The 23622-nt window shown below is 44.9% G+C and overlaps 2 protein-coding genes across 6 annotated transcripts in view; both read left to right on the forward strand.

The window, feature by feature from the left end:
• The window catches only part of SP1 (Sp1 transcription factor), a 36895-nt gene extending 26467 nt beyond the window's left edge, over nt 1-10428 (forward strand). For all 4 annotated transcript variants that reach the window (XM_043446426.1, XM_043446427.1, XM_043446425.1 and 1 more), the window contains exons 4-6: nt 1414-1582; nt 4382-4581; nt 4981-10428. In XM_043446426.1, coding sequence (XP_043302361.1) covers nt 1414-1582; nt 4382-4581; nt 4981-5294 — 683 coding nt within the window. In that variant the 3' untranslated portion in view covers nt 5295-10428. The remainder of the gene's footprint in view (nt 1-1413; nt 1583-4381; nt 4582-4980) is intronic.
• A 4616-nt stretch (nt 10429-15044) lies between these two features.
• AMHR2 (anti-Mullerian hormone receptor type 2) lies at nt 15045-23266 on the forward strand. Of its 2 annotated transcripts, none has more exons than XM_043447251.1 (11): nt 15045-17026; nt 17228-17410; nt 17619-17810; nt 18080-18151; nt 18297-18415; nt 18530-18760; nt 20082-20196; nt 20340-20512; nt 20689-20836; nt 21006-21142; nt 22825-23266. In XM_043447251.1, the coding sequence occupies exons 1-11, from the start codon at nt 16894-16896 to the stop codon at nt 23032-23034; spliced, it is 1713 nt and encodes a 570-aa protein (XP_043303186.1). In that variant the 5' UTR covers nt 15045-16893; the 3' UTR covers nt 23035-23266. The 2 variants fall into 2 exon arrangements, with proteins under 2 accessions (XP_043303186.1, XP_043303187.1); XM_043447252.1 differs by having other exon boundaries at nt 15045-16945.
• Nucleotides 23267-23622: the final 356 nt, after the last annotated feature.

Genomic DNA, 23622 nt, shown 5'->3' on the forward strand with positions numbered 1-23622 from the left:
ATATATATATGTACTAGATTACATTGTTATATATATTTTTGCTGTGTGTTGCAAGTTTGAGAAGCTTGAAAAACACTGTCCTGGAACTTTGTAGAATTTATGTATTTTAATTTTACCAGGAGAGAAATTATAGTGAATTTAAGACAAATTTATCTTTAAAAGGAAACAACATCAAGTAACAGAATGTATGTATGGTGTTTTCTTCTTTTTTGTAGCATTCTGAAAAAGCATCTAATCCCAACCCAAAACCTTCCTGGCATGGATACAGCTAGCTACACAAAATTAACTTTGAAGACTTTCCTGGTAGTCTAGTGGTTAAGACTCTGTATTTCTGCTGCAGGGGGCTCGGGTTTGATCCCTGGCTAGGGAACTAAGATCCCACATGCTGCTCCACATGACCAAAAAGAAAAAGAATTAACTTTGACCTCAGCTCTTTTCATTTTATCTGTGTGTCAAAATTTATAATATGCATGTACTGTTTCCTGCTGAATATTCAGAACAATTTTTTGCTCATTTCAGGAAGTTTCCCCTTTCTGGTTTTGAATAGTTTCTAGTTTAGAGTCCCGTAGAATCTTATTTTTAGTCACTTCCATTTTGTTGGTTCCATAATACTTTAGCTCTGGGAATGAGTAAGAGATTTGTTGTAACCTCTTTCTATAACAGTATGTAACTTTATCTCATTCTTTTTAATGCATATATAGTAGTCCACATAAGTTTATTGTAATTTACTTAAGCAGTTAGGCAGTGGTATACATTTTGATTTTTTCCAGTTTTTTGTTATAAGGCTACAGAAAACTTTACTGTCATGTGTTTGTGTTCTCATGAATGTATCCATAGGACATTGTGATTGAAAGTGAAATTTCTTTGAAGATGTGCACTTAAATTTTTAATGATATTGCCAAATTGGCCTTCAAAAAGATCATACAGGGAGCTCCCTGGCAGTCCAGTGCTTAGGACTCTGCGCTTTCACTGCCAAGGGTGCAAGTTCAGTCCTTGGTTGGGAAACTAAGATCCCTCAAGCTGCACAGCTCAGGTGCACCGCCCCCCCCCACAAAAAAAAGTTTGCACTAATTTATCACCACCTGCCACTGAGCCATCTGGGAAGCCCTATATCTTTGCTGGTGCTGTGCATTGTTAGAGTTTTAACTTTTGTAAGCCGGTAGGTTAGAACAATCATAAAAGTCAAATAGAATTGTGTTTTAAAATTTGAGAATGAGCATGTTTTCATATTGTTTCTTTGAGCATGTTTCTTTGTCTCTGCAGTGCTGATTTTTGAGATTTCAACTACAGGCAATATCAGTGAAGGTGACTTCAAAGTTTTGAAGAAATGGTGCTGTAAAAGTCATGTGTCACTGAGATACCTGCGGCTGTGATGACCTTCCCACCTTGACCCTTGTACTCTCTCAATTTCAGGTGATCATGGAGCTCAGCTTGGCCTCCATGGGGCTGGTGGTGATGGAATACATGATGACCCAACAGGTGGAGAGGAAGGAGAGAACAGCCCAGATCCCCAACCCCAAGCTGGTCGGAGGACCCGGCGGGAAGCATGCACCTGCCCCTACTGTAAAGATAGTGAAGGAAGGTAAGATGATTCAGCCGGTCTCTTTAAGAGTGTAAAGATGAAGAATTAATAGATTAGGAGGTAAAAATAAGTGGGTTTTTTTGTTTTTTTTTCTTTTAACTTTTAAGACTTGGCAGGGTTACACAGGGATCAGAGATAGTACAGTACATTTGGTTAGGTCATATGTGGTCCTGGTTCCAACTCTGTGCCTTTTCATCAACTCTTAGACCTTGGACCTTCAGAGATGCCTGCTATCTGTTACAGACAAGGAAGTCAGATGGAGCCAAATCTCAAATGATTGTTACTTTATGTCTGTTTTGAGATTTTTTTTTTCACTCTTTAAAAAAATTCTATTGGTGAGATGGCTTTAACAAGATAGCTTATAAAACTGTGGCAAAGAAAAAAAAAAAACAGCTTGGCAAGGAAACAGAAACATACCTACTGTAATGATTATTTTACAGTGACTGTGTGAAAATCATGAGTTTCTTTTTTTCCCCCAAAAATAGATAAAACTACTTATTCTGGGTAGAAAATTTTTCAATCAAATCATCTAATATCGCCTACAAAACAGAATTCTGATAGATTTTCACATTAGTGTACTGGCTATACAATATTATCTTTGAAGAGCTCCAGGTTATTTCCTTTTTCTTCAAGTCACTGACTTTGAAAGAGAATAGAAAGTCATATAGGTTTTTAATTGCCTTTGAAAAAAGTCTGTTAAAGTTTTGCCCCATTAAAAATAATCACAGAGGATTTCACTGTTGATCCAGTGGTTAAGAATCTGCCTTGCAGTGCTGGGGACTCAGCTTGATTCTTGGTCAGGTAACTAAGGTCCCATGTGCTGCAGAGCAACTACGCTTACACACTACAACTAGAGAGTCCATGGGTCGCAATGAAAAATCCTACATGCTGCAGCTAAGACCTGACACAGCTGAATAAATAAATACTAAAAAAAATAAATAAATAATCACAGAGTTTCCCTGGTGGCTCAGTGGTAAAGGATCTGCCTGCCAATGCAGGAGACATAGGTTCAATCCCTGATCTGGGCTGATCCCACATGCCGCAGAGCAACTAAGCTCGGGTGCCACACTATTGAGCCTGTGCCCTTGAGCCCCATGTCCTGCAACAAGAAAAACCACTGCAGCTAGGGAGCAGCCCCCGCCCATTGCAGCTAGAGAACCTCTGCGCAGCAATGAAGAGCCAGCACAGCCAAAAGTAATTAATTTTTTTTTAAAAAGAACTTAAGAAAAAAATAAGCAAAAAAATAAGAAATGTACCAAAACGAAAAACAATTTGAATTCTTTGTAGGTTACCCTACATTATGGGAAAAACCTGAATCAAAAACAGTTGAGTACCTGGACTTCCCAGGTGGTCCAGTGGTTAAGATTCCGCACTTACATTGTAGGGAGCATGGGTTCGATCCCTGGTCGGGGAACTAAGATCCTACATGCTGCATAGCACCCCCCCAAAATTAATTAAAAGGGGGAAAAAAAGCTCTTGAGTACAATGCAGTTTCCCTCTCACAAAGCTTCAAGTGGATTTAAGTTTTTGAAAGAAATTCTGTGATTTCCACCTAAGTGTAATTTCATTTCTGTTATGTTTTTTTTCCTGCTCCTCTGGCCAATGTGTGCTGTTAAAACCCAAGGCAAATCTCTTTTAGAAATCTCCATACTGCCCACTAATGGATTACACATGGTACAAATTGGTTTGGCAAAAACATTTCAGAACTGATTTCCTGAGAGGAGCCTAGGATTTGCTCCATATAGGGAATATGTTTTTTTTTTTTTTTTAACATACCTTGAATTAGTTATGGTCCTTATTTCACCTCTTTTAACTTTTTTCCATCCCATCTTCTTCCACTGATGTCTCTGATATTACTCTATCTTTTCAGCTTTTAATCTTTACTTTTTGGCTCTTGACTTTTATTTTGGAGAAGGAAAGCTTTGTAGTTGTAAAATAATATGTTTTAAAGTTTTCCACCAAGTGTTTAATGGAGAGACCCTTTGTTCACTAAATAAGTTCCCAGCCAAAAATATCAACACATCACCATATTCACAGTGGTTCCCATGGGAAATGCATGTATTGAGACTTAACGTCCAGAAAAATACAGGAAAATGCCTCATAGATTTCACAAGTCACCTTGAAAATGACATCACACATCAGAACTGACTGTAAAGATTTAGCTCTTGATACTAAAAGTGAAGGCTTTTGGGAATTCCCTGGTGGTCCAGTAGTTAAGACTCTGCACTTCCACTGCAGGGGCACATGTTTGGTCCCTGATCCAGGGACTAAGAGCCCGCATGCCATAAACAAATTTAAAAAAATAAAATGAAGACATTTGTGTGTGTGTGTTGAGAAGTCTTTTTTCTTTTTATAAACTGCACATATCTAAGTGCACATTTTGATGTTTGTTTATTTATTTATAGCTCCACTAGGTCTGTGTTGCTCTGTGGGCTTTCTTTTATTGTGATTGGGGGCTACACTTTGTTGTGGTGCACCGGTTTCTCATTGCAGTGGCTTCTCTTGTTGCAGAGCATGGGCTCTAGGGCCCGCAGGTTTCAATACTTGCAACTCCTGGGTTCTAGAGCACAGACTCAGTAGTTGTGGCACATGGACTTAGTTGCTCTGTGGCATGTGGGATCTTCCTGGAGTGGGTATCGAACCTATGTCTCCTGAGTTGACAGGCAGATTCCTTTTTTTTTTTTTTTTTTAAAAACTTGGATTAGTTTTGAGTGGGTCCAGTGATTACTATGGATACTGTATGACTCTTTAAATTTTGTCTCTAAAATGAACAAAGAACAATTGTGTTTTCACTTCTAGGGGCTCTGGGGATCCTGGCAAGAAGAAACAGCACATTTGTCACATGCAAGGCTGTGGCAAAGTATATGGCAAGACCTCACACCTACGGGCACACTTGCGCTGGCATACAGGCGAGAGGCCTTTCATGTGTACCTGGTCATTCTGTGGGAAACGCTTCACACGTTCAGATGAGTTACAGAGGCACAAACGCACACACACAGGTGAGTAGGAACTGGGGAAGGGAGAGGTAGTAATGGACCAGAATGAAAAGACAAAATATACCTCGGAAGTAACTAAAATTTCTGAGCAACTTATGTTTGAAATTGAATGTATGGATCATAAATGGCATTGGAGTTAATCTGAAAACCCTTAAGAAATAAGGGTTCTGAAGGTCTTCTCTTACTTTTCTGCTATACTTCTTCCTTTCTGAGGACTCTCTAATCTTTACTTTTTTTGTTCCCCAAAAAGACAAAAGATAATCACCAGAATTTTCTTGTTTTAATCACCTTTTAAGATTAACCTTATTCTGCCTTACATAGTTTGAAGGGAATGAACTGAACAAGGTACCCTTACTTCCTAAGATGTGATTTTTCTCATCTTCTTACTCTTCCTTTACCTAGGTGAGAAGAAATTTGCCTGCCCTGAGTGTCCCAAGCGCTTCATGAGGAGTGACCACCTGTCAAAGCATATCAAGACCCACCAGAATAAGAAGGGAGGCCCGGGTGTAGCCCTGAGTGTGGGCACTTTGCCCCTGGACAGTGGGGCAGGTTCAGAAGGCAGTGGTACTGCCACCCCTTCAGCCCTTATTACCACCAACATGGTAGCCATGGAGGCCATCTGTCCAGAGGGTATTGCCCGTCTTGCCAACAGTGGCATCAATGTCATGCAGGTGGCAGATCTGCAATCCATTAATATCAGTGGCAATGGCTTCTGAGATCAGGCACCTGGGGCCAGAGACATATGGGCCATACCCATCAACCCTGGGATGCAAGGTAGCATGGGTCCAAGAGACGTGTGGGAGAATGAGCCATGAGGCATTAAAAATGCATGGTGGTGGGAAGAATTGGGGGTGGGATACAAAAGAAGAGATGGGGTCCTGGCACCCACCTGTATCATCACTACCTTCTTGAAGTGGGAAACATAGTGAAAATTCTGTTGGTGCCACCTTTGATGAGCATTCGTTTGACCCCAAACAGTTTCTTAACACTTCTTACCCCAGCCTCCCCTTCCTGCATTTCCCTTCTCAGCTCCCCCATGATGGATCCCCCCCTTTCCTAAAGCCATCATGCCTTGATAAATATATATGATCATTGAAATACTTTTTAACAAAAACAGATTCTATATTATATATATATATATAAAAGATATATAGAGATGCATTTGCAGGGGTAGGCTGGGAGGAGGAAGGAGACCATTCTGTGACCAAAATACCTTGGTCATTTTTTTTATATTGCCTTATTTCCTTATGGCTGAGCCTTGTTGTGACACATCAAGATATTCTATAGATGTTGTCTTGGCTTCCCACCAGATTAAGCATTTATATGCTCTGCTTTTAGTTTATATATACACACATAATGTTTTCCTTTCTTAATTTTGTCTTTTAATTTGGGATCAGCTTCTTGCACTCTTTCCCTGACTCAACCCTTTCTGTCTCCCCTTCTCTCACCTGATCACTTCATGTTTTGTTTTTGGTAGTGGTCCCTGGATGAGGCACTTCTGTCATTTTTTTATAAAGTCCTTAGTCCCAGCAGCAGAATGGAGAAGCCTTGAAGCTCAGGCAAATGCTTGAGGTAGCTGTGAAGAGAGTGTTCAAAATACTACTGACGCAGGCACCCTTTTGGTGCTGGAGAGTCAAAGGCACCTCTCTCTTCATTAGCTGCTCTAAGCATCAGGAATCAGAAGTCTTTCTATGGAATTGTACAGGAGACCCTTTGAAAGTTATAGTCTGGGATCAGTTTGTCCAAACTGTGAAAAGATGGTCAAGTAATAGGTAGGAGCTTTCAATAGGAAAATGATGTGCTCAGAAGTGGAAGTGACTCAAGTAGTTCACTTCAGGAGTTAGTGGAGTATTTGGACCTTTGTGCAACTGTCTTCCAAGGTAGCTCTAAGCTTTGATGTGTAGGCTTCTGAGTTCACATTCTGAAAGGAAATACACTTCCTCTTTTGAACATCTCCAGTAGTTTCTTTCCCATTATGTTATTAAGGAGCATCAGCCAGTGACTCTGTTCTGGATTTCCATTCTGCAGAACTCCAGAGCATGGATCAGTGGCAAGGCAATGGTTCTTTGATCTTTTCCCTTAACTCTTCCTAGGGTGATTCCTAAGGGGAAAGGAAGCACACGTGATCATGGGAATGATAGCCCAGAACAAAAAGAAATCTTGTCTTACCACTGTGGTTTATAGGAGAGACCAGGGAAAGCCATCCTGCTTTTCTCCATGGCCTGATTCCTGAAGAGACTGATCCAAAAATTATAGCGGCAGGGAACTCTTAGTGCATTTGGCACTGAGATTTAAATGCAACCAGAGTTGTCCTCAAGGCCCAGCCATTAAAACATTGTCTCTCTCGACTTTCTGGTATCTCGTCAGAGAGCTTTTCACTGTGAGGAAGTGTGGAAATGGCTGTGTGTATGTGTGTAATCTGTTAGATTGGGGATAGGTTTTCTGTTAGCCAATACTATAAGAGACCTGCAATAAAAAATTACCCTAATCTGATAGAAAGTGAAGTGTTTGTGTATGACCGTGTGTGAATGTGTGTTCGTGCTTGTATATATCTACACACAGATGAGAAATTATATTTGAAATTGTTGGAAAATAAATCAAATTCAGATCAAAATGCCTTTCAGGCCCATTACCTAGAAATCTATCTTAAAACCTGGGTATGTTCCTGAGGTCATTGCTTTGCTTTTGCTAAACTAGTTACAATTATGAATGGGGGATATTCTACTGCACTTTTAAAAGAAGAAACTATTTTTGTGTTTGAAAATGAAACCAACATCCAGTTCTATAGCAGAGTCCTAATTCCTCTCATAAGTCTATTTACCTTGACTACAAATAGATGATGCCGTGATTCTACTATGTATTTTATATAAAATCTATCCAAATTAGGGTTTGGGTAAGTTTGTGTTGTTGTTTAACCTGAAATACAATAACTGTTAATATTCTAAACAAAAGCTTACTCCACTTGGTCCTTTCTCTGCAGACTTAATACTGTTTTTAACACAGAAGCTATTGCAAGGAACTTTCCCTTTATCAAATTGCGTTAATACTGAAGTAAAAGTTATCTGCCCAGCCACTTATCACACCCTTTGTTCCCACTGAAAGGCAGAAGTCTGAACATGCTATTTTATATCTGCAATCATGTACATAGGCATCTTCTGGAGGAAAGGGGCAAGATAACTCACTGGAGTGTGCAGTGTTTTGCTAGAACATTTCATGGAATGGAATCTTCCCTAGAATGAAATTACTAGATGTAATCTAGCTTAATGATGCTGAAACTTAAAACACTTCCAGGTTATTTGATGATGGTTTTCTCTGGGATGGAATGCTGGTTTACCCCCAGCTCTTAGCACAAGCAAATTTATATCCAGTTCTTTCCACTTGTCCTAGTTCCTTCTCATCAAGGAAGCTCAGGATTCAGTATCTTGTTTGGCCCTAAAAGTAAAGCCGCTACTGCTTTTGTTTCCCAGCAGCAGTAAGTCACTCAGTCTTTTCCACAGGAAGTTAGCCCACATTCCGTGAGTCAGGAGCTTATTGCTCAAAGTCCCTTTCCCTGAACTTTTTGCCGGAAGAAATTAGTGTAACTGACAGGCATATTGAGTCTAAGTTTTTTTTTTCACAAGTTGCTCTTTTATGTAACTTTCTAATGACCAAACCTTGGGTCAGGGATGCCCAGAGAAGTGGTAATATTATTCCCTTATCCTTTCAGGTTGCCCATTCACATGTATCTGCTTATCATTTGACTGTCTCACTTTTTACCCGGAGCAGTAACAACCCACATCGTCTTCCTTCAGGGACTTCCCAGCGGGCACCCTCTTTATGGGTGCCATGTAGAATGCCGTTTAACAGACATTTCTCAGAATTCAGAATAGAACTCTTGATCCCAGAAAGTATAGACTGAAGTGTTGGGTAAAGATTATGACTGGGGGAGGGTTAGAGACAAAGGCTGTAAATTACTATGGCTGATTGATTTATTTCTACTATATACATATATATTTTTTTGCTTTTGTATATCCAATATAGGAAACTAAGCATTGTATTTTTTTTTTTTTTTAACAAATCTGAGAAAGCACTATGAACTGCAGATGTTTGACTTTCAGAATATATTTTGTATTGTTAATATCTTCACATTGTGTGAATACTGGAAGCTGCAGATCTTTGCTAGGACGCAATAAATTTATACGCTTTTTGAGAGGTTCTTCTGGGGGTATTAATCAGGCCCCTGTTATGCTTTGGGGGAGCTCTGGTGCTAAAGTTTTCATTCAGTTGTAAGTACCCTGATACCTTTTGGACCTTGGGATCAGATCAAAGGAGTTCTGATCCAGGTACCAAGGAAAATGAGGATAGTCTAGCTGCCTCAAGTGAGGGGCCCTTTGCATAGCTCTCCTTCCCCCTATTCAAGTGCCCTCTTGGAGTTGGGAGGAGGAATGTGAAATCTCAGAGTTTCATCTCCCTTAGAAGAGAGCCAGTAACTTATTGTGCAAGGATGAAAGGTGGCAGCAGTAGCTTTGGGGAAGGGAGGAGGATATGGCACTTCTCCAACCCCGGAAAACATTGCTTTTGAAAACTGCTGATAAACTATGGGTAGGTTATTACTTTTGTTTAGGAGCCTGTGTGCTCTGCGGTGCCTCTCTTGGCTCTACTCCTGGGGTACAGACCTCATCTAGGAGGATGAGGAGACCAGCTTTGAGGTTGACCTGTTTCTTTTCTTTGTCTGTCTTCCCTAAACACCAGCCCCCAGGAGGACATTAAGCAGCCTTAAGCTTAAATTCCTACTCCCTCTTGCCAATTTAGCTCACTTGCCTTAGATCGGAATCTGGGAAAGGGGGAAAAAAAATGCGAGTCCCTGGTTTTATTCACCTCCTAGGTCTTCTCCAGTTTGATTTCCCCAAACCCAGAAAGATTGCCTCCACAATGTTCATTTGAGGGAAATGAGTATTTTGTCCCATTATCTCCCTTCCTGATTATCACAACCCCAGCCTGCCTTGTCCCTGCTGAGCAAGAAGAGGCATGATCTATCCCTCAGTTTCCTTTAATATCAATAAATAAATAAATAGGGCTAAAGTGAGGCTGCTGTGGGTGGTGAGGACCTTGTTGATACCTCTCCTGGGGTGTGTGTTTTCTCTTCCTCACCTTCAGGAATTACACTGTGCCTTCTCCACAGAGGAATGGGATTCTCTACCCAGCCCCCCACTTTCCTAGCAGCTGCTCTTGAACAGTGTGCACAAGGGCAAGTCTTCATATTTCTGATCACCCCTTTCTCCCAGTAGCATCCCATAGCTCTCATTTGGAGTCTAAGGCACAAAGATTTTGGGGAAAGTTGGGGAAAATATGCTGAGATTGGTCTGAAGAGACTCCTTCTACACATACCAATGGCAGCTGCCCTAGGGCCTGCTTCCTCTTCGAGAGTCTGTCCTCCTCTGGGAGGAAGGGGCAGTGCTCCGGTCTCTGGTGCCTAAAACAAGTTTATTTCTCTCTCTTAACACTGGCAGTAACCAGTCTCCATACCACTGTTGCCTTTTTAAACTTCTTAATAATCAATCTCATGCTGTGTTTGTTGTTGGTTTCAATCCGATTATCACCTGGGCTGTGGGGAAATACTTTTAAATGCTCTCTCATCTCTCTTGCTCTTTTTCCCCTTGATCTTGTGTATGTATGATGCTAATCTCTTGTCTTGGTTTCTTCCTGCTCTTTTGTATCTTACTTTCTTGTCTCTCCCCTGCCTTTTGTCTCTGGGTGTTTTGGGGCTTTTCTTTTTTTTTTTTTTTTTTTTCCTTTTTGTACAAAGATTAGTTCAATGTAGTCTGTAGCTCCTTTGTAAACCAATTAAAAAAAAAGTTTTTTTAATAAAAAGCCATGTCTCTGGTGTGTTGAGAGGGTTGGGATTGGGGAGAATATGGTTATAACTTCATATACTAAACCCAAAATTAAGTTTTCTAGCTACACTGTTAATACATGTTAATCAGTGCAGTTGTCCTACACTTGACTCCCAGGTAAACAATTCATGACCAGATCAGCATGCCAGGACTACATAGAAATGTAGCAGATCCAGAGGAACAGGGACAGTTCCAACTTTTTTTTCTAAATTAGCTCCTATTTTGAAATATTTTTAAATTCAAAGGAGAGTCGCAGAGATAGTGCAGAGGGTTTCTATATTCCCCTTTCCCAGTTTTCTCCATTGTTAACATTATCAGGGTATATTGTCAAAATTAAGAAACTGACATTAGTACATTATATTAGCTAAATCCTATGTGGGCTTTATCCATTGATGTCCTTTTTCTGTTCCAGGATCTGTTGCAGGATACCACATTGCATTTAGTTGGTATGTCTCCCTAGTCTTCTCTGTGACAGTTTCTTAGTCTTTTCTTACTGGTTACTTTGACAGTCTTTGAGAGTACTGGCTATGTTCTGTAGAATATCCCCCAATCTGAATTTGTGTAATTTTTTTCTCATTATTAGACTGAGCTTACAGGTTTCAGGGGGGAAAAAATACAACATAGGTGAAATGCCCCCATCACATCCTATCAAGGGGTGTGTGATAGCCATGTGACATTATGGATGATAAAATATTTATCACCTGGTTAAGGTAGGGTTTGCCTGGTTTCTCCACTTTCTCTTTCCCTATTCTTTGGGAGTGAGTCTAGCCCACCCTTAATGGGGTTGATGGGAATTAAGCTTCTGTGAGGAAACTACCTCTTCTTTATTAATTTAAATTAACAAGTCCTCATGTATACTTATTTTATTATAAGTGGGTGGTTATAGTCCAGTTATGCATTATTTTTGTTGTTCACATTGTCCCAGCTTTGAAACATTGGAAGTGCTTTTGACTTCTGTGTCCCTTTGATATGTCTACATCCTCTTTTTTTTTCTTGAGTACTTTTTGATACATAAGATGCTTCAGACTCATACTGTATTTTCCCTGCCCCAGCCCTAGATTGGCCATTTCTCCAAGGAGCCTTTGTTCTTTTTATTGGAGAATGGTAGTTAGAAGCCAAGATCTAGCTCCGACATATTTTACATTCAGTTAATACCAACCTGTGTCTAAAATGACTGAATCTGGATTATGGCCCCTTGAAACTGAAATTGAAGTTATGCTGACAGCCTTTCCCATTTCCTGTCAGCCTGTGCTTTTACCTGCCTTTGTACCTATCTGAGAATCCTTGGTTGATGGTTTATACTGTAACTACCAGCATTCTTGATTATTTTTGCTCATTTGACCCCTTACGTCCACTTTGTCAAATCACTCAGCCATTTGATATTCTTATGTAGCTATTTGAAATATAACATTTTGATGTTTGGCTTTATTGGAGAGTTTTTTATGAGGAGGGGCTGTATGTTTTTTTGGCTTTGGAGTCTTATGTGGGCCTTTAAATAGTTCTGTCAGCTATTCAGTCAGCAAACCTTTATTGAGCCCTTACTATGTGCTAGGTTGAGGATAAAAAAATGAAAAAAAAAAAAAGAGAAAAAAAAAATGAAGTAAGACAGGCCCTGCTATCAAATACTTAATAGTGTGGCATAGTAATGTAGAACTGCAAGTTTCCCAGTCTTGACCCCATTTTTCAACAGATAATTTACTTCTTATTTCACAGAGAAAACAGAAGTGTCAGACTTCCTCAAACTTCTCTCAAATTTCCTCAAAATTCCCATCAAATTTCCTCAAACTTCCCTCTCTTCTAACATCTACATGTTCACCAATACCAATTTACCCCCTTCTCCTAAGAAGAGAAGTGTTTTTCCTTTGCAAGGCCAACCCTGCCACTAGTGCTGTCAACCTCATTTTTCTTTGACTTCTTTTTGTTCTTTGTTTCAATAGTATTTTCTCCTTTTATCTTAAGTCTCTCCTGGAGAGACCTTTTGTCAGCCTATAATGGCTCAGAAGGTAAAAAGAGTCTGCGATGTGGGAGACCCAGGTTCAGTCCCTGGGTTGGGAAGATCCTGCAGAGAACGGAATGGCCACCCACTCCAGTTTTCTTGTCCAGAGAATTCCATGGACAGAGAAGCCTGATGGGCTCCCAGAGAGTTGGACGCGACTGAGCAACGAACACTTTCATTTTGAACCATGTTAAAATCTGCCTTTCTGCCCACCTCTCCCGTTTTGAAAAACCTCTGCTGCTGCTTCAAGCTGCTAACCTAATTCTTTCCATTTCCAAAGTTAGAGCAGTTTAACTTTTTTCTACCTGTCTGGCCATCGTTTACCAAGTCGCTTATCAGTACCCGCACCCTGGTTGCCTGCTCCAGTGGTCTTGCCGTCCTTAGCCTCTTCCACCTCTTTCCAGCAGAGTGTGTCTTAGTGCTTTCTTCCCATGAAGTGTGGAACTAAGGCACTTCTGGTTTTCCTGCAGCCTTTCTGGGTTTCGGTCTCCTTCACTGCCGCTTCTTCCTCTGTCCCTGAAATACTGGCATTCCCCATCCTGGCTCCTCTCCTTACTCTTTGACCCCTGAACAAGTTGTATCCCCTCTTTAGCTATTACATACATATTGCTGACACCTAAATTAAAATCCCTCACTTTTTTCTCAACCTGGCAGCCTGCTTAGTGGACATTTTCATCTGAATATCCCACAGATAACTCACTCAACATGTAAGAAAGAAAAATAATCCTTTGTGTTCCTCACCTCACTTGACATTATTACCACTTTTAATCATGTATACTCGAAATTTCAGAATCATCTTTTAATTCTTTTTCGTCTGTCAACATTTATTTGATTACTAATCCTGTCATTATTACTAATAGAGTGTATCTCCATTTTTTTCCTTCTTTTGGGTTTGTTTTTTTGGCCTCGGGTATGGCTTGGAGGATCTTAGTTTCCCGACGAGGGATTGAACCCAGGCCCACAGCAGTGAAAGCTTGGAGTTCTAACCACTGGACCACCAGGGAATTCTCTCCCTCTTTATTTCCACACTCCTAGTACTCACCCTGGCTACTGCTTAGGTCTTATAACTGATCTCCCTGCTTCTGGTCTCCCTGAGCCTTAGTCATCCGTCGTCCACGTTGCCCCCACGTTGTCCACCAGACCCCTGCCTAAAATCCTTTGCTTTTAGGAAAAGTCTAACCTTTCCAGTCTGGTCCCAGTCTATCTCTAGTTGTGATCCTCGCTCCTCGGCTTCGTGTTTCACACCCCTTTCTCCTGCTCAGTCTCAGCCCCTCCCCCGTGGTCTGGCCTCAACACACTGTTTATACCTGTATTCTTGCTGCCTTTGTTCTTGCTGTTCCTTGGCTACAATAATCACCCTCCTTTTATTTGTTTTCAGTGTGATTACCTTGAGACAATTTACATATTCCTTTCTCTGTGAAACCTTTGGACACCTTTCTTCCCTTGTCTTCTCTGCCCTGAACACAGTTTTAGCTTATTTGATCTTTCTGCTTATATAGCTCCTTGTTCATACCTTCTAGCTAGACACAATTTTCTGGTTGCTTATTGATATTTTCTCCTGCTTTTCTAGACTGAGTTCCTGGAGGGCAAGAATCACATGGATTTTGTAGGTTCAGCATTTAATGAAATACCTTTTTTAAGACTAGGATCTAATATTTTTTGAGTTGAATGAATAAATTCACTTTAGCCTTGTCATCATTGGGGTCAAAAGTAAATTATTGGGCCACTACAGACTTTTAATCAGGGAATTCTAATGAAGAGCTTTGTGTATGTGGAATCCAGGAAGCCTGCCTTCCTTTGCTGAAGTTCTCAGGACCTTCCTGACTCCCCCTTTCCTCATCATCTCAATTCTGAACTCTGCCCCGAGTATGTAGAGTTCCCATAAACCTGACTGGAATGTTTCTATATTGAGAGACGATATTTTTGTCTTGAGAGTAGGTATCCAAGGCTGTGGGTGAGGAGACTGCCTTCCTGCCTTCTCCTTACCTTGCTCTTCTCTGATACTCCTGATGCAAGAAGCTCTTTTACATTCAAATTCCCCCCTCAGTCCCAGACTTCAGTTCAGTTCACTCAGTCGTGTCCGACTCTTTGCAGTCCCATGAATTGCAGCACGCCAGGCCTCCCTGTCCATCACCAACTCCCAGAGCCTACCCAAACTCATGCCCATTGAGTCAGTGATGCCATCCAACCGTCTCATCCTCTGTCGTCCCCTTCTCCTCCTGCCTTCAATCTTTCCCAGCATCAGGGTCTTTTCAAATGAGTCAGCTCTTCACATCAGGTGGCCAAAGTATTGGAGTTTCAGCTTCAACATCAGTCCTTCCAATGAACACCCAGGACTGATCTCCTTTAGGATGGTCTGGTTGGATCTCCTTGTAGTCCAAGGGACTCTCAAGAGTCTTCTCCAACACCACAGTTCAAAAGCATCAATTCTGCGCTCAGCTTGCTTTATAGTCCAACTCTCACATCCACACATGACCACTGGAAAAACCATAGCCTTGACTAGACGGACCTTTGTTGGCAAAGTAATATCTCTGCTTTTTAATATGCTGTCTAGGTTGGTCATAACTTTCCTTCCAAGGAGTAAGTGTCTTTTAATTTCATGGTTACAATCACCATCTGCAGTGATTTTGTACCCCAGAAAAATAAAGTCAGCCACTGTTTCCCCATCTATTTGCCATGAATTGATGGGACCAGATGCCATGATCTTAGTTTTCTGAATGTTGAGCTTTTAAGCCAACTTTTTCACTCTCCTCTTTCACTTTGATCAAGAGGCTTTTTAGTTCTTCACTTTCTGCCATAAGGGTGGTGTCATCTGCATATCTGAGGTTATTGACATTTCTCAGTCCCAGACTTAGATCTGGCAAAGGAACATAGAACTGAGTGCAACATTCTACCTGCCTGGACTCCTAGAAGAGCCCAAGGAGAGATGGGCAGCTATCCATCAGCCTCAAAGCCCGGGTCATGCCTCTAGCTGCTGCTTCACACTACTGGGGCTTTGACACTGTCATGCAAGCTCCTTGGAAGAGACTCCAGAATCAGAGTACTCAGGCCCTCATCCTGCATCTAATCCAGATCGTCCCTAGAAAGGGTTTCCAGGTAGCCACCAGCGGAACAGAAAGCTAGGAAAACAGGGAACCAGTCTCCTCTGGCTCTAATTCTCATAAGAGCCAGTTCTACAGTTTCTTATTCTGGGCAGTAATCTGATGGAGCTGGACTCCTGTCTCTTGATTGCAGCACAAACTATACACCTCTCTCCTTCCATCTCCACGCTGACATTCCCTCTACACACTCTGCCCTCCCTTCACAGTTTGCAGTTCCTTCAGATTCACAGATACTGGAGATGTACTGTGGATATGAGTCATTTCAGGAGGCCCTTTCTGACCCTCACTGTCCTGAGTTTCTCCTATGTTTGCTGACCTCTGGTGGTGATCATTTGAATTGTACTATCTTTTTATAGTGGTTGTCTGACAGGTATTGGTACACATGTTCTCAGTCCATATTCAAATACTGTGTTAAAATATTTTTTATTGCTGAATTTTGTATTTCTTTTCAGGCATCATGGCCATAAATGCAAAAAAAAAAAAAAAACAACAACAGGGCCTGGGCTTTAGAATCAAGACTTACTAGGTCCAATCTTAACTGCTATTTCCTGACAGAGTGACCTTGGTCAAGTTACCTAAATTCAGCTTTCTTACCTATAAAGTGAAGATAATAATAACTCAATGGGAGAATTAGATGTGATGATTGTAAAATTCATAGCCCTAGCCGTGCCCTAGTACACAGGTGCTCAATAAAGTTTGTTACCTTTTCTATAATGGTGATCAATGTGATTTTTTAAAAATTTTGATAACATCAAATTTACCTTCATACACCTATTTTCAATGTGATTTAAAAAAAAAAAAAAAACCAACTAATTTTATACAGCTGCTTTCCTGACCCTTGAGTTTAGAAAATGAGGTCAACTTGAAGTCTAGGCTATGAAGCCTCTCTGTGCCCAGGGAACTGCAGATCTGAGCCCAGAAAATAAGAGCTAGAAGGGCTTTGGGGAACAGATGAATGGTTCTGAGCACTTAACCTCACTTGGGTTTCCAGCCTGGGAAGAGCTGACAGCAGCCAGCACTTTTTCCTAGGGTCAGCGAAGGGCAGAGGTTTGGCATCACTCTCTGTTCTCAGTGAGAACCCTAAGGCCCCCTCCTCCCACTTTACAGAGTAGCGGAGGTGGCTGAACAGAGGAAGATAGGAGCCTGGTTCTCTGCTCCTCCCTGTCTCTCCCTGCTTTTCCCCACACCCATCCTCTCCCCCACAGCAGCCGTCTCCCCCACAGAGACGGGGAAGAGGGAGGGCGGTGGAGTTGGGGGCTGAAGGATCAGAAGCCCCACAGTGCCCTGTGTCTGAAGGAAGCTCTGGCCAGGGACAGCTGTGCTGGCTCCTGCTGCCCCCTCCAGCATGATGCTGGGGATCCTGGCACTCTGGGCACTGCTTCCCACAGCTGTGCAAGGTAAGTGTCTACAGGGAGAAGCAGCGTCTTTCCAGCCACCCGTCACAGGAGGGAGCACTCGAAGAGTGATGAGTGGAGTGGGTGAGTGAGGGTGACGGGTACAGCCAGGTGTTCCCTTGGTGGGGGTCACCTTCCAGGCCTCTGCTGACCCTGTTTCCTCCTGTGGCTTTACCAGGCTAGCTCTACAATACAAAACATGTTTTGTCTCTCTCCTGGCTTCTGTCTCTGCCCCTGCTTTCACTCCCATCTTGACCCCTCCCCTCCCCTTACCCTGGCCTGCAGCACCCCCCAGCAGGCGGACCTGTGTGTTCTTCGAGGCCCCCGGAGTGCGGGGAAGCACACAGAACTTGGGGAAGCTGCTGGATGCAGGGCCGGGCCCCCCCAGGGTTATCCACTGCCTCTACAGCCGCTGTTGCTTTGGAATCTGGAACCTGACCCAAGACCAGGCACAGGTGGAGATGCAAGGTGAAGGGCTCAGCATCTGCCAGGCGTACCCGGGTTGGGGAGAGGCTCATCCTGGGGGGGGGGGGTGGCCTCAAGGAGGGCAGGAGAAATGGAAAGTGTGGAGGGAAAGAAAAGGCTGTGAGAGATGGAAGGGATGGCCTCTGTGTTCCCAGACCCGTACACACTCTGTCCCTCCCTTTCTCTCCTTCTCCCAACCCCTCTGCGTCAGGATGCCGAGACAGTGATGAGCCAGGCTGTGAGTCCCCCCGATGTGACCCAAGTCCCCGAGCCCAGCCTCGCCCCAGCTCTACTCTCTTCACCTGCTCCTGTGGCGCTGACTTCTGCAATGCCAATTACAGCCATCTGCCTCCTCTGGGGAGCCCTGGGACACCTGGTTCCAAGGGCCCCCAGGCCATCCCAGGTAGCCACCCAAGGTCCTGGAGCCAGGTGGGGGCTGGGGCCCAGGTTAGATGAGAGGTTAGAACCAGGGCCAATTCTTACCCTACCACAGTCCTAAGCTTCCCTCCTCCTGGCCTTGAGAAGTTGGTTGCCCTGGTGACTGGGAGATAAGGGGGCTTGTGACCGGGGTGGGGGTGGGTAGAGAAGCAATTCTCTGAGGAGAGGGAGAGAAGCCGAGAGCAAGGTTTGGGGCAGGGCTCACCCGGCCTTCTTTCTTGCCCTAACCTCCAGGGGAGTCTGTCTGGATAGCGCTGCTGCTGCTGGGACTCCTGCTGCTGCTGCTGCTGAGCAGCAGCATCTTGGGTACTACTCTGGCCCACCACCCCCTTGTGAGCCCCCCTCAAGGCATTGCCCCAGCGCTCTGACCCCTCTCCAGGCTCCCCTGACCCCCACCACTTCCCAGTCTCCATGCCTGGGTACCTGACCCTAAGGCTGTTCTCTGCCTCAGCCCTGCTGCAGCGGAAGGCCTGCCGAGTGCAAGGTGGGCCAGAGCCAGAGCCAGAGCCAGAGTCAGGCAGGGACTGGAGCGCTGAGCTGCCGGAGCTGCCTGAGCTACGCTTCTCCCAGGTGCCCAGGGATGGCGGGGAGGGGGCCTTTGGGCACTCCCAGAGAGTGTGCTGGGGAGGAAGCTCGGCCCTGCGAACTCGGCAAGATCCAAACCCAGCACCGTGTCCCCACCAGGTCATACGGGAAGGAGGTCACGCAGTGGTGTGGGCTGGGCAGCTGCAAGGCAAGCTGGTAGCCGTCAAGGCCTTCCCCCTGAGGGCTGTGGCTCAGTTCCAAGCTGAGAGAGCATTGTACGAGCTGCCAGGCCTACAGCATGACCATATTGTCCGCTTTATCACCGCCAGCAGGGGCAGCCCTGGCCCCCCGCCCTGCGGGCCCCTGCTGGTACTAGAACTGCACCCCAAGGTGAGGACTGAGGAATGTATGTGTGTGGGAAGGCGGGGCGGGGAGTGGTGGCAGCTAGGCCCTGTTCAGACTTGTTCCTCTGCTATAGATTGCCTTTTCTCTAGAACATTACATATGCTTTTTTATTGTTTTTTCTTTCTATTATTATAAGTGGTACTTGCTAATATTTTTGACTTACAATATATAGACAAGGAAAGGGAGAAATCAAAACAATTCACATTCCCGACCTTAAGGAAAACCAATGTTAAAGACAGATCTCTGGGCATAGACTTCCAAACTCATTCGTCTATTCATTCAACTAATGTTGATGAACAATATGTTGCTGGGAAAAACACACCCAGCCCCTGCCTTTTCCAGAGTAGAAGGGGAGACAGCAGGGGATCAAGCAAACACAAAAAGAAATGTAAAGTGTCAAGTGAATTAAGTGCTGAAAGCAAAGGTCCTATAAGAAAAGACTAAGGAAAAAAAAAAAGAAAAGAAAAGACTAAGGAGGCATAACTCAAAGGGAGAATCATGAACAAAAAGGATGAACAGACACAGATGGGCAGGGGCCACACCGCACCAGCCTTGTAGGCCTCTAAGGACTTCGGATATCATCACCTACAGTTCCTCCACCTCTGAAATCTTGAGTTCTGGGAAGTCTCTTCTTTGACCATATACCTCACAGCCCAGCTCAAAAATCACCACTTTTTTTGGTTTTGTTTAACTTTCCGGGCACACTGGAAGCACTCAATAATGTCTGCAGAATGAGGGACTCCATTGCTCCTTTCCTCCCAGCTGCTCCACACCGGCTGCTCTCCTACCCAGTGGCCCTCCCCATCCACGCCCTGCTATGGGGTGACACCCCAGGCCAGGTGGTTCATGTGGGTGCCCCTACCTAGCCTGCTCTGCCTCTTCTGTTTCTGTCTTTATCCCAAGTCCTGTGAGGCAGTATAAGTTGGTTAAAGGTGAATGATGCTGGCAGTCAGACTGCTGGGGGGTCAGGTTGTACTACTCTCTCGCCCAGGGATTTCCAGCAAGCTCCTCATCCGTAAAACAGGAATGACAGGAGTACCCACCTCCCAGGGTTGTAGTGAGGGTTACAGGAGGCCTGGCACATGCCAAGTGCTCAGGACACTTAAACTAGAGCTGCTATTTTTCCTGTCAGTCTGAGTGATGTACACCCTCACTCCTGCATTGCCTGCTGCCTTGCTCTGGGCGTGTCGTGTGTTAAGTCTGCTGGGAGACGCGGGGGGAAGTCTGACAGTTGACCCCTGCTCGCTGGGGTGAATCAGCGTCCTCCAGCTTTGTGTGTCCCCCTCTTCTCTCTGCTTCTCCCCAGGGCTCCCTGTGCCACTACTTGACCCAGCACACCAGTGACTGGGGCAGTTCCCTGCGGATGGCACTGTCCCTGGCGCAGGGCCTGGCGTTTCTCCATGAGGAACGTTGGCAGGATGGTGGGTGAGCTGGGGGCCGGAAGCCATGGGAGTCAGGAGCCACGCTGCTGTTTCTGATTTTCCCTTAGCTTGGGGGGGGAAGGATTGGGTTGAAAAGACAAAGGAAGAAGATCCGTGCCCCTTCAGCCTGGCTTCTCCCACAGGCCAGTATAAACCAGGTATCGCCCACCGAGACCTGAGCAGCCAGAATGTACTCATTCGGGACGATGGGTCATGCGCCATTGGAGATCTGGGCCTCGCCTTGGTGCTCCCTGGCCTCGCCCAGCCCCCAACCTGGGCCCCTACTCAACCCCGAGGCCCGGCTGCCATCATGGAGGTCAGTACTCTGGAGGCAGGTGAGACCCAGGATGGGGGTGGTGCTGCTGATGACGATGCAGCGACCGTGCAGCAGCACCTGGAGCGTACGGGGTGCTCGCTGAGTCTAGTCAGGGGCGTGCTGCGCGGACCAGTGTTGCGGTGAGGGTTGCCATGGAGATGATCCTTGTCGTCCAGGCTGGCACCCAGCGGTACATGGCACCGGAGCTCTTGGACAAGACTCTGGACCTTCAGGACTGGGGTACGGCCCTGCGGCGAGCTGACGTCTACTCTCTGGCTCTGCTCTTGTGGGAGATCATGAGTCGCTGCCCAGATTTGCGACCTGGTGAGGATGGGTGGGACAGCAGCCTGCTCCCCGCCCCCGTGCCCCACCTGCCCATTCTAGACTCACCTACCTCCTGACCCAGGAAGCTCTACCCTTCTCCCTCTTGGTCTTTCTACAAGAAGGCACCTGTTGGGCTAGCTGACACCTAGCCTCGTGTGCCTTTTCCCAGACAGCAGACCACCACCCTTCCAACTGGCCTACGAGGCAGAACTGGGCAGCGCCCCCACCACCTGTGAGCTGTGGGCCTTGGCGGTAGAGGAGAGGAGGCGCCCTCACGTCCCATCCACCTGGTGCTGCTTTACCACAGTAAGAGGGCACGGGCTGGTGGGCTGGGGACCTGCAGAGTCTTGACACGGGCTTCAGGGACCTATTCACCAGGACAGCCCACCTGTCCCTATTCCTTCTCCTCTCCCACCACTCCTGGCTTATATTCAGCTGGAGCTGGGCAAACTTGCTCTGTGCTCCAGTTCATCCCTTTCCACTGTAAGCCTCACATAGCCCATTCCTGAGACACATACCTTCCTCTTGCTCAGTTATGCCTTGTCCATCCCTCCTCTCTCCATCATCAGTTTGCCCTGTTCCTCAGTTCCTTCCTCCAGGAAGCCCTCCTTGGCTTTGCTTCTGGTCTGAGCTCTGCCCTCAAGATAGTTGCTTTCCTGGTACACTGGAGCCCAATATTTGTTTTTTTAACATTAAAAAAAAAGTATTTATTCATTTGTTAAAAAAAAAGTATTTATTCATTTGTTATTTTTGTGTATGCTGGTCTTCACTGGGATGCTTGGGCTTTCTCTAGTTGCAGCGCGCAGGCTGCTCATTGCAGTGGCTTCTCTTGTTGAGGAACACAGGCTCTGGGCCAGCGGACTTCCCTAGTTGTGATGCATGGGCTTATTTGCTCCATGCCATGTGGAATCTTCCTGGACCAGGGATCAAACCTGTGTCCCTTGCATAAGTTGGCAGGTGGATTCTTAACCACTGTACCACCAGGAAAGAATAAATTAAAAACATTTATTTATTTGGCTGCATCTTAGTTGTGGCACATGGGATCTCTGTTGCATCATTAGAGATCTTTCATTGGGGCACACAGACTCTCTAGTTGTGTTCCTTGGGCTCTGGAGCACACAGACTTAGTAGATGTGGCTTCTGGGCTTAGTTTCTCCAAGGCATGTAGGATCTTAATTCCCCCACCAGGAATCGAACCTGTGTCCCTTGAATAGCAAGGCAGATTCTGAACCACTGGACCACGAGGGAAGTCCCCTGGAGCCCAATATTTAATCCAATAATTTCTCATTCTGTCTTACACCTCTGTGTTTCTGTCACAACCGAATTAAAGCCAGAACTAAGGATAAGGGTTAAAGCAGTGGCTGAATAGTGAAATTTCAGGGTTTCTGCAGAAAACAGTTTCCTTACAGGAGGCCCCTTCCTCTGCTACCTGATCTGATGTTTCCACTGCACAAGTGTCTGATGGGTTTGGTAACAAAGGCCCGGGTATTGTTTGCAGAAGACCCTGGTTGCCTGAGAGAAAGGAGCAGTTAAACCATTAATTAGCCTGAACTAGCATCTCAAAGGAAAAGGTAGACTCTTTGGAGAGAACTTTTCTCATAAGAGAAGAGACGAGGGGGTACTCTTTCTGCCCCCTTCTGATGCCTATGTCAGAAGCTTTCTCTATCTCCTTTATACTTTAATCTTTCATTGACAGACTGCTAGTGACTATATAACATCCAGCTGAAGACTAGCAGGAGAGTACTCTTTCTGCCCCCTTCTGATGCCTATGTCAGAAGCTTTCTCTATCTCCTTTCTACTTTAATAAAACTTTATCACACACACACAAAGAGAGGAGATGAAAGGAGTGATTTGGGTGAAGGGGAGGAAGGAGGCTCTAGGAGGGAACAGAAGAGGAGTGTTGCGACCTGGACCATCAAGGATGCCTTTTAACGCTGGGGCCACTCAGGGTCCTGCAGTAAAGCCTGCTTCCCGATCATTCTTTCCAGGACCCTGGTGTCCTGAGAGAGCTCCTGGAGGACTGCTGGGATGCAGACCCGGAAGCACGGCTAACAGCTGAGTGTGTGCAGCGGCGCCTGGCTGCCCTGGCCTGTCCTGAGGAGGCCCACCCCTTCCCTGAGGGCCGTGCACAGGACTGCTCACCTTACTGCCTGGAAGACCATCTCTCCTATCCTCCCGTCTGCCATTCTCCCTCATAGGCTGCAGCTGAGTGCCTGCCACGTCACTGTTCAGCAAGGCCCTTTTCCCAGAAATCCTCAACCTACCTGGACTACTTCTCCTGTGTAAATATGCATTTATGTAGAATCTGTGTTTGTTGTTGTTCAGTCGCTAAATTGTATCTGACTCTTCGCGACTCCATGGACTGCAGCATGCCAGGCTCCTCTGTCCTCCACTATATCCTGGAGTTTGCTCAAATTCACATCCATTGAGTTGGTGATGCTATCTAACCATCTCATTCTCTGCTGCCCCTTTCTGCTTTTGCCTTCAATTTTTCCCAGCATCAAGGTCTTTTCCAATGAATTGGCTCTTTGTATCAGGTGGTCAAAGTATTGAAGCTTCAGCTTCAGCATCAGTCCTTCCAATGAATATTCAGGACTGATTTCCTTTAGGATTGACTGGTTGGATCTCCTTGCAGTCCAAGGGATTCTCAAGAATCTTCTCCAGCACCACAGTTCAAAAGCATCAATTCTTCTTGCTCAGTCTTCTTTATGATCCAACTCTTATATCCATACATGACTACTGGAAAAACCATAGCTTTGATGATATGGACTTTTGTCAGCAAAGTG

This window comes from Cervus canadensis, chromosome 25, assembly GCF_019320065.1.
Source record: "Cervus canadensis isolate Bull #8, Minnesota chromosome 25, ASM1932006v1, whole genome shotgun sequence".
In the NCBI taxonomy this organism is placed as follows: domain Eukaryota; kingdom Metazoa; phylum Chordata; class Mammalia; order Artiodactyla; family Cervidae; genus Cervus; species Cervus canadensis.

Coding starts and splice junctions, on each gene's coding strand:
- AMHR2 (XM_043447251.1), top strand. CDS start 16,894: ATGATGCTGGGGATCCTGGCACTCTGGGCACTGCTTCCCACAGCTGTG. Junction 17,027..17,227: donor AAGAGTGATGAGTGGAGTGG/GTGAGTGAGGGT, acceptor CCTGGCCTGCAG/CACCCCCCAGCAGGCGGACC. Junction 20,197..20,339: donor TGAGGAACGTTGGCAGGATG/GTGGGTGAGCTG, acceptor CTTCTCCCACAG/GCCAGTATAAACCAGGTATC.